We start from the raw sequence: 10,487 nt of genomic DNA, 5'->3' as shown, positions 1-10,487 counted from the left end.
ATCCCACATGCGGACCGGCCGCTCACTGGCTGAGCGAGGTGCGGGAGCAACACCGAGGGTTACGATCCCGTGGCCGGTCCCGGTCCGGTATGGGGGCGACACTGAGGGTTGCGATCCGTTGCCGGTCACGAAAAAAGACAAAAAGGAAAAAAAAAAAAAATCACTCTCTAACCAACTGAGCTAACCAGGCATCCTTGTAATACCATTTTATATACAGGGAACAGAAATATAATTCAGTTTTCCTCCAGCAAAGTTAAATGAAATTTACTTTTTATTATCAATAAGAGAGATGCATAAAGCATGCAATTTCATGTGCAAACCTGCCATTTGTAATACTGCTTCAAATGTATGCCCTACAAACATAAGAGTTCTAATAAATTATATTTTGCACAATTTTCATGAAAAATGAAAAAAAGATATGTTTATAATGATATACATTACATAACCGAATATAAAGAACTTCTGTTTTGACTAGGCATGAATGACTGGAAGAATTGCTTATAGACTAGTTTCTTTTTTTTTTTTTTTTTAATTTTTTTTTTTTTTTTAAAGATGACCAGTAAGGGGATCTTAACCCTTGACTTGGTGTTGTCAGCACCACGCTCAGCCAGTGAGCAACCGGCCATCCCTATATGGGATCTGAACCCGTGGCCTTGGTGTTATCAGCACCACACTCTCCCGAGTGAGCCACGGGCTGGCCCACATAGACTAGTTTCTGGCTCTGTATATTTCAACCTTGTTTCTCCTTTACTAACCATGTGCTTCCAGTGCTCAGCATATAGGCTATGTTCATGTTGTGATAATGCCTCTGACCTGTGCCTATCATAATGCTGGATAAGTTGGCTTTGCTGGTGGTAGAGTATTCCTATAAGCTGTTACTACATGGGAATGGCTAGAAATAACTGTATATAAAAGTGACTGTAGGGCCAGCCCGTGGCTCACTTGGGAGAGTGTGGTGCTGATAACACCAGGGCCACAGGTTCGGATCCCTACATAGGGATGGCCAGTTTACTCACTTGGGAGAGCCTGGTGCTGACAACACCAAGTCAAGGGTTAAGATCCCCTTACCGGTCATTAAAAAAAAAAAAAAAAATGACTGTAAACTATACAAACATACACACATGCACACACACAAACATAAATATACACACAAGGGTACTTCAAAAAGTTTGTAGAAAAATGAAATTAAAAGATAATACAGGGCTGGCTGGTTAGCTCAGTTGGTTAAAGTGCAGCTTCACTACACCAAGGTCATGGGTTTGGATCCCCATACTGGCCAGTTGCCCCCCCAAAATAGTAATAATAATGATACAAATCCTGAACTTTTTGAAGACCCCTCATATATATATATACATGTATTCCTAACTAATCTTCACTTTAGCCAGGTCACCAAAATGCCTGTGGCCACTCCCATGCTATACAACAGAAGGGGAAGCTTGAAGAGGGAAGGTCAGAGTGGAAAAAGAGTGGTCTTAGACAAATACAGTTAAAATATCTCACTTTTGCAAATTTTACAAACAAATATGACCATTTGAGCACATTACTAGGACCCCACCCAGGGCCTTGGAAGTAGTCTGAGCAAGTGAGTGGCTCTGAAGCTTAAGCTTCATCAGTTCCATGTTAAATCTGCCTTTATCTCCAGCACTTCTCCTCTACCACCTCTAAAATTGCCCAGGATCCAGTTACCAGGGAACCTCAACTCTATCTCTCTTTTAAAATAATTTAATTTTAGGTCAAGTGTTAAAATCTCCTTACCGGCCATCTTTTAAAAAAAAAAAAATAATAAAAATTTTAATTTAATCTTAAAATTGGTAATTATTCAGTGGAAAATTTTTTAAAATAAATAAAGATACATGATCTTACATCTGCCCTGTTGTCATATATATCCACATAAACATAAGCACTTTAATTAACTTCTTTTGACTTCTTCTAGGTTTTTTTTGTTTTTGTTTTTTTTATCAACACCACACTCTAACAACTTCCTAGCTTTTTTTAATATGAAAAAAGAAATATACATATATATTATGTTTTCCCCTTTCTTACATGAAAAGTAGCCCACTTAATATATCTTCGAACTCTTTCCATATCAGTTTGGAAAGAGCTTCCTTATTCTTTTTGCAGATGCATAGTATTAACTTTGTGGCTATACCATAATCTATTAATCTAGTTGATGGACATTTACATGTTTTCAATTTTATGCTGTTATATACAGTGCTGTAATGTTTAATCTCATATCTATAGTCAATGCATAACTTCATTCTCTACATCATGTTCCATGCAGTTTATCTGCAAAATAAACTCTTAGAAGTGGGATTGCTGAGTCAAAGGATATAATATGCATTTGTAATTTTTATATTCTAAATTGCCCCCATATGGTGTTTAACAACTTGCACACCCGCCAGCAATGCATGAATGTGACTAATCCCCCCAAATTTTGACAACAGCATTTTCAAACTTTGAGGTTTTTGCCAATCTGACAGATGAAAAGTGGTATTTCGGTTTGGTTTTATTTGCTCCTTTTTTAGAAATTGAGGTAAAACATAATATAGTAAAGTGTAGAGCTCAATAAAGTTTTACACATGTAGACACTCATAGAACCATCGCCCAGGAAAAAATATGATTGTTCCCAGCACCTCAGAGGTTCTTTCATGTCTCTTCCCAATCAGTACTTCCCCCAACCCTCAACCCCTCAGAGGTAACCATTATTCTTACTTCTACTGGCGTAGATAAGTTTTAATGTTTTTGAACTTCATATATAGTCAGTCATGTGTCACTTAACAACAGGGATACGTTCTGAGAAAGGCACCTAGGCTACACCGTATAGCCTATTGCTCCTATGCTACAAACCTGTACAGCATGTTACTGTACTGAATACTGTAGGCAATTTTTAACACAATGTTAAGTATTTGTGTATCTAAACAAACCTACACATAGGAAAGGTACAGTAAAAATACCATACAGAAGATAAATGGCACAACTGTGTAGGGCACTTACCATGAATGGAGCTTTCAGGACTGGAAGTTGCTCTGGGTAAGTCAGTGAGTGAGTGGTGAGTGAATGCAAAGGTCTAGGACGTTACTGTATGCTTCTTGACTTTATAAACACTGTACATTTAGTCTACATTAAATTTATTTAGAAAAGATAGTAATTGCACTAGGATGATATGACTACAATGTGACTAGGTGATAGGAATTTTTCAGCTCCATTATCTCATGAGACCACTATCACATATGCAGTCTGTCATTGACCGAAACGTCACTATGCAGTGCCTGACTGTACATGAAATCACACAATATATACTTAGTGTGTCTGGATTCTTTCAGTCAACATTACGTCTGTGAGATGAATCCAATGTTGTGGAAGTAATAGAGCTTGTTCTTTTTTATTGCTATATAGAATTCCTTTATATGAATGTAACTACAATTTATCCATTCTATTGTTGATGGGCTTTTGAATTATTTCTAGTTTTTGACTATAATAAATAACGCTACAATGAACATTTTTACACATGCCTTTTAGTGGGCACATGTACTCATTTCTCATGGCTATATACCTAGGAGTAGAATTGCTGTGTCATGGTGCCTTGTTACTAGTTCCACACTCTAACCAAATGAGCTAACCTGCCAGCCCTGTCCATTTCTTATTGGGTTGCCTGTCTTTTATGTATACACACACACATTGGTTACAAGTCCTTTGTCAGATAAATGCATTACAAATATTTTCTTCCAGTTCATGGCTTGCCTTTTACTCTCTTTTAATGAAAAGAAGTCCTTAATTTTAATGAAGTCCAATTTATCCGTCTTTCCCTTTATGATTAGTGTTTTCTATCTATTTAAGACGTTTTTGCCTATCCCACTTCACTAATTTTTAAAAATTTGCAAGAACTCATATTTATCCCTATTTGCTTCAAATCCATTATTAAATATCTTCTTAATATATTTAGCTCATTCTTTTATTCCATGAAGAACTTTTTCAATATAATCTAGTAATTCAGTCTATTAGATGGCAGTCTGAGCTTTATGTTTTCTGTAGATTTTATAAGCATGCCTTTCTAGTCTTCACCCTAATCCTTCTCTAATTCATCATTCTATCTGAAGTAGGAAGATTCCTCCATTGTCACAACTTCAAAATCCACTTAGGATCATTGAATGTTGGGCCAATCTTTCTTTGATGGAGAAACTTTCTGCAGCATTGTGAATTTTTTAATTGTTTTTTTGTTTTGTTTCGTGTTTTTTATCCTAGGGCCTTATTATTATGATTCTTATTAATGATAACTGTATCCTTCCCTCTCCCTGCAAAAAACACCCTTGCTATTTGCAACCCCAATCGCCTTCTAGGCAGAGTGGGTTGCTATTTATAACCCTAATTTCCTTCTTGGCAGGGTGGAAGGTCCTTTGTTCTGGAGATCAACTAGATGCGGACAGGATCAGGGAAGAGCTAAAGTTCTCCAGAGGAGAGAAGGAGATATTATGAGGCTATTAAATAAAACGAAGTAGATCTCCATATTTCGATTTAGAAAAAAAAAATGGCCAAGATATAATGTTAATTTTAAAAGGCAAGAGGCAGAATAAGTAGAACATAATCTTATTTTTGTTTAAAAATTAAAAGCATCCAACCAAAGAAAAAAACTGTGGATATGTGTTTATATGTTTGAAAAAGTAGAGAAAGATATGCAATAAATTGGTGATACATATGACTCAGGAGAAGTGAGATTAGATGAGGCAGGCAGGAGGGGAAAATAGGGTTCATTTCTACTTTAATGTTGGAATTGTTTTAATAAATTTTTATTTACTAAACAATTTTTTCCTTTTTTTTTAAAACAATTCTTTTCAATTATAGAACTTAAAAAATACGTCATGGGAGACTATGTTGATTAGGTAGGTGTAGATCAGGATCAGATAAGATTACGGAGGATTTTGGAGAATTTCAAAGGTCTCCCATTGTGTCGTTTAGGAAGATTAGAGGATTGGCAGGATGCCAAATGGATTGCAATCCATCGTAATGCCTAAGGAGATAAATATATATACAAATGTATATATATATATATATGGTATTGACTACAGAGGAAGAAGTAAGTTCCAGAGACATTTCTTTTTCTTTTTTTTTTAAAGATGACCGGTAAGGGGATCTTAACCCTTGACTTGGTGTTGTCAGCACCACGCTCAGCCAGTGAGCGAACCGGCCATCCCTACATGGGATCCGAACCCGTGGCCTTGGTGTTATCAGCACCGCACTCTACCGAGTGAGCCACAGGCCGGCCCTCATTGAATTTTTTTATTTAAAAAGTAATACATGTTCACTGTGGTAAGTTTTTAAAAACTCGACGGTATATATAAAAGTTAAATTTTTGCAAATCACCACTTCATTTTCTACCCTGTATTAACAAAAAGGCAGTGTGATGTACGGGTAAAGTGTGCAAGGGCCAGACCCCTTGGGGTCATATCCTGGCTTTGACATTTCCTAAGCCATATGACCTGGACAAATTATTAAACTTCTCTGTTTCTCAGTTTCATTATCTGTAAAGTGGGGAAGATAATAATACTTATATCCAAATAAAAAAGAAATAAAGAAAAAATAATAACAACAAAGAATAATACTTAAGATATAAATGAGAATTTGGGGGGAGGGGGCAGCTGGCAGGTATGGGGATCTGAACCTGTGACCTTAGTGTTAGCAGCACCACACTCTCCCAAGTGAACTAACCGGCCAGTCCCCTACAAGGTATAAATTAATTAAAACATGTAAAGTATTTGGAATGTTGCCTGGCATGTAGCAAGCCCTCGATATTTGTAAGCTGTCATTTTAACTAATATGTATAAAAGGGCTGGCCAGTTAGCTCAGTTGGTTAGAATGTGGTGCTGATAACATTAATGTCCAGGATTCTCTCCCAGTACTGGCTAGCTGCGCCCCCCCACCTCAAAAAAATAGTAGATAAGAACTATATATTTCCTTTTTTTTTTTTTTTTTTTAAAGATGACCGGTAGGCCGGCCCGTGGCTCACTCGGTAGAGTGTGGTGCTGATAACACCAAGGCCACGGGTTCGGATCCTATATAGGGATGGCCGGTTTGCTCACTGGCTGAGCGTGGTGCTGACAACACCAAGCCAAGGGTTGAGATCCCCTTCCCGGTCATCTTTAAAAAATAATAATAATAAAAATAAATAAATAAAAGATGACCGGGAAGGGGATGTCAACCCTTGGCTTGGTGTTGTCAGCACCACGCTCAGCCAGTGAGCAAACCGGCCATCCCTATATAGGATCCGAACCCGTGGCCTTGGTGTTATCAGCACCACACTCTACCGAGTGAGCCACGGGCCGGCCTAAGAACTATATATTTCCTGACCAAAATGTAAGCTATTATAGAAGGGGGAGTAAGCTTTCCTACAAAAACATTTTTTTAAGACAGGTCTTTTGTTGTTGTTGTTTTGTTTTTGTTTGGTTGGAGTTTTTTTTGTTTGTTTTTTTAAAAAGATGACCGGTAAGAGGATCTTAACCCTTGACTTGGTGTTGTCAGCACCACACTCTCCCAAGTGAGCCACGGGCCAGCCCCTGGTTGGGTTTTTTTAAATAATCACTATATAACCCTTGGCTTGGTGTTGTCAGCACCACACTCTCCCAAGTGAGCCACGGGCCAGCCCCTGGTTGGGTTTTTTTAAATAATCACTATATTAACATGGTACTTTATTTAAAAATCATCAAAGTATACACAGTACCATGTAAGTCTCTTTCCCACCCCATCTCCCAGCCATCCAGTCCCCTACCCAGAGACAACCAATATTACAGGTGTTTGTGTATACTTCCAGGGATAGTCTATGTATTTACAAATATATATTTCTTTAGCTCCCACTTTTAAAAACACACACAAATGGAAGCATAACATACACAATGTTCTACACCTTTTCTTTTTTCACCTAATGTATGTGTTTCCACTGACATGTAGTATTGTTATCGTAGTGACATGTTTGTATTCTGCAATGGCTAATGCAGTGCTTTCCAGCTAGAGAGAATCCAAAGCATACTCCACAGAACTATACTTTCAGTGCTGGAAGAAAACTTAAAAGAGACCAGGCGGTCCACCTCTTATTTCATAGATGAGATAATTAACATACAGAAAGTCAAAATGACTTGCAGAAGGCCTTACGACTAATATAAATATAATAAAGGAATGAATGAGTGAGCCACCTTAAAGCCACAGCATTTCAATGAATATACATATAGTTAAAATGTTAAGATATTATAAGTGTAAAAATAAATAGGATTGCCTGTAGAGTAGTGATAACCAGTCTCCATCCGGTGTATTCCAGTTTAAAAAATGATCACACACATTAGTTCACATACTACTCTCAAAGCTAACAGGTAGCCCTTGTCTGCATTTTACATAAAGTAAAACAAGCAGTTTTTTTTTTTAAAAAACAGGTATTTAAAATAGCGAAATTTAATCTTTGGATCTGTGTAAGGCAATCCTAAAGCGCTCCTGAAAAAATGGAAAACGCTTTTGAGATACACAGATGAAGAACCAGGGAGTGGGAATGGACTCACATGCAATCAAGGCTACACTGTGTTCACAACAGATCAGAACATTCTTTACTAGTTTATGGGTGAAAGTACAACGACTTCGGCGACACGGGTCAGTCTCAGATACTCCAAACAAAGATGAAGACGGTTCCGTTATTTAACAAATTTTTGTTAGAGCTACTGCTGATACGATTCTAATGATTTGGTTTGCACAAGTGGGCCAATGCACTTTTTTTGCAGTCTGGCTGATAATTGCACTTGCATAAGCGCACACACTTGCCTGTGTGATACGCTCAGCTCTGGGAGCTGGTTCCATACCACCTGATGGCGTTTGCTCTTGGACTGCTTAAAGACTGGGCTCCGCTCCTTCCCCCTGCACTGCCAACTCGTGGCCAGGCTTCGTATCTCCCAATGCCACCCAGAGACACTAACCCCATTCCCACACCCACCTAAGTTGCAGAAAGAGTGAGGAAAGGAGGGCGAGGGGCAACACTGCGCGTGCGCACTGGCGCACGCAGGCGCAGCCTCTCTCCTTCCTTATGGGAGTGTGAGGCCAGTGTGACTCCACCCCAGCGTCGGCTGTCCCGCCCCTCCGAGGGCAAAAGAGGGATGCGATTGGGTCTGCAGGTTGTCCCTCACACCGGGCTCTCTTCTCCTCAACACAATTGGCGACCGGGGAAAAGGCCAGTCCGCTGTCGTCTGCCTCGCCTTCGGAGACTCGGCGCCACCGCGGAAGCCGCTATTGGCGGAGGGCAGGGGCCGCGACTGCTCACTTCCGGCGCGGGCTTCGACGATTTCTCCCCCTCCCCCGCCGTCGCCCTCAGCCTTCCCACCCCCCTCCCTTCCACCATGGCCTCCTGTGTGTGGTGTGGGGAAAAGCTGGTCCTCCGTGGTCTCCTTTAGCGCTTACTGCTTCAACTTCACCCCCTAGGGGCCGGATCAAAAGAAGCCTCTCTCCCCAGCCCTTGGGGCACCAATCAGGAAGGTTTCCTATCCCCTACTTCGGGGGCAGGACTCCTCGTTTCCCCCAACCTCTAGAGGCAGAAACTTAGGGTTTGCCCTCCTTCTCTTAGGGTCAGAAGCCAGAAAGGGCCCCCCTTCCACTTCAGGGGCGGAAGCTTCTCCTAGTCTTCCTCTAGGGACAGAGACCCTTACCGCACCATACTTCGGCGCTAAGGCTTTCCCTCAGCACTGCCACTCCAGAGGCAGGACCTAGAGGACCGTCCGCCTTCTCCCCCTCCGCAGGCGCGGCCTTCCGGAGAGGAGGCAGGAGTGGAGAGGACAGGGACCCTTGCCCTTCCCTCCCCCACGCTTTCCTCCTGCCCCCAGTCCCTGGCAGCCCAGAGTTCCCCATTTCTAGGATTTTCCACCCATCTACTCCCTGACCCTTTCCCGTCTCCTGTCTGCAGCCATGGAGTTACAGAAGGGAAAGGGAGCAGCAGCAGCAGCTGCTTCGGGAGCAGCGGGAGGTGGAGGAGGAGGAACGGGAGCAGGAGCCCCAGGAGGGGGGAGGCTGCTACTTTCAACCAGTTTGGATGCCAAGGATGAGTTAGAGGAGGTAGGTGTGGGGGGCGGGGAAGGGAGTTAAGAAATTGGGTTGAGGAGGGATACTGGGTGGGGTGGGGGAGGAGGACTTCAGGTTTTTTCTAAGGCCACACGAACACTGCTCCAGCTTCCTGAAGTGTGGGCCAACTTCCTGGACAGGTTGTTATAATAACAGCAGCCACTGGCATGAGAGTGGGTGGGGGGGGGTTGGTGGAGGAAGGAATACAGCATCCAGATTTACCGAATTTATTTTTGACATTCCTTTCCACATACACACTATTAGCTATTTTTAATATCAACCCTGTCTCAGACTTAGGTCATAATATTGAACTGAAAAGTAAAGTATGTATGTGTAGGTGTCTGGGACTGATAGGAACTTGTAACAGACCTTGGACCCTCCTGTTAGATGGTATCATTGACTTTGTGATGATAGCCAATTGCTAGTGATGTTAACTGGGCATTTAGAATGAGTGAAGACTTAAAAGTGAGTAGTGTTTAGTTCAGTAACATCAGCCACAGCAGTGGGGTGAAGGGGTGAATGGGACCTAGGGGACTCTCCTTCAGAACCAGGTAATACACACACAAAGGAGAGGAGAGAACACATAGGTGCTGAGAAAGGGTGGAGTGAGGCAATGCCATGGACCTGAATGGGGACTCTTAGGGATCCTGTTAGTTGCCCCTCTCCTTCCCTTCCCTCCTCCACTTGTTCTTCTTGCCCTGTCCCTGACTGCCCAGAGTTGATCATGTATCCCCTTCCACTACTACACACCAGGAGACACACTTAGAAATATGAGACCCAGAACTGGGACATGATTGCTGAACTGTTTGTAAGGCCAACATGATGGTTATTCAAGGACAGGATGAGTAAATTAACAGGTTCTGGCCCTTCACTGGCCATTTCTCTGCTTCTAACTTTGACACTGCTCTTTATCAGATACTAGAGGGTGGGCAGACATAGGTGAAACTCAGTTTGAAAAAATGCTGTTGGGCCACCCGGCCCGTGGCTCACTCAGGAGAGTGTGGTGCTGATAACACCAAGGCCATGGGTTCGGATCCCATATAGGTATGGCTGGTTAGCTCACTTGGGAGAGCGTGGTGCTGACAACACCAAGTCAAGGGTTAAGATCCCCTTACCGGTCATCTTTTTTTTTTTTTTTTGTCTTTTGTCTTTTTCCGTGTCCGGCAACGGATCGCAACCCTCAGTGTTGCCCCCGTACCGGACCGGGGACCGGCAACGGGATTGCAACCCTCGGTGTTTCTCCCGCGCCTCGCTCAGCCAGTGAGCGGGAACCGGTCTGCATGTGGGATCCGAACCCTCGGGCGGGAGCGCCGCCACGCTTCCCAAGCGGCGCACTTATCCAGTGCGCCACCGGGCCGGCCCTTACCGGTCATCTTTTTTTTTTTTTTTTTTTTTTTTTTTTTTTTTTT

The 10,487-nt window shown here is 42.0% G+C and overlaps 1 protein-coding gene across 2 annotated transcripts in view; it reads left to right on the top strand.

The window, feature by feature from the left end:
* The first annotated feature begins 8,178 nt into the window (after positions 1-8,178).
* Positions 8,179-10,487, top strand: part of INTS3 (integrator complex subunit 3) — a 41,188-nt gene continuing 38,879 nt past the window's right edge. The window contains exon 1 of one of the 2 annotated variants that reach the window (XM_008567611.1): positions 8,179-9,072. In XM_008567611.1, coding sequence (XP_008565833.1) covers positions 8,926-9,072 — 147 coding nt within the window. In that variant the 5' untranslated portion in view covers positions 8,179-8,925. The remainder of the gene's footprint in view (positions 9,073-10,487) is intronic. The other variant, XM_008567610.1, reaches the window with a different exon arrangement.

This window comes from Galeopterus variegatus, unplaced genomic scaffold (genome assembly GCF_000696425.1).
Source record: "Galeopterus variegatus unplaced genomic scaffold, G_variegatus-3.0.2 Scaffold334, whole genome shotgun sequence".
NCBI lineage: Eukaryota > Metazoa > Chordata > Mammalia > Dermoptera > Cynocephalidae > Galeopterus > Galeopterus variegatus.
Note: the sequence above shows the minus strand (reverse complement) of the source record. Positions and strands in the feature narration are given on the sequence as shown.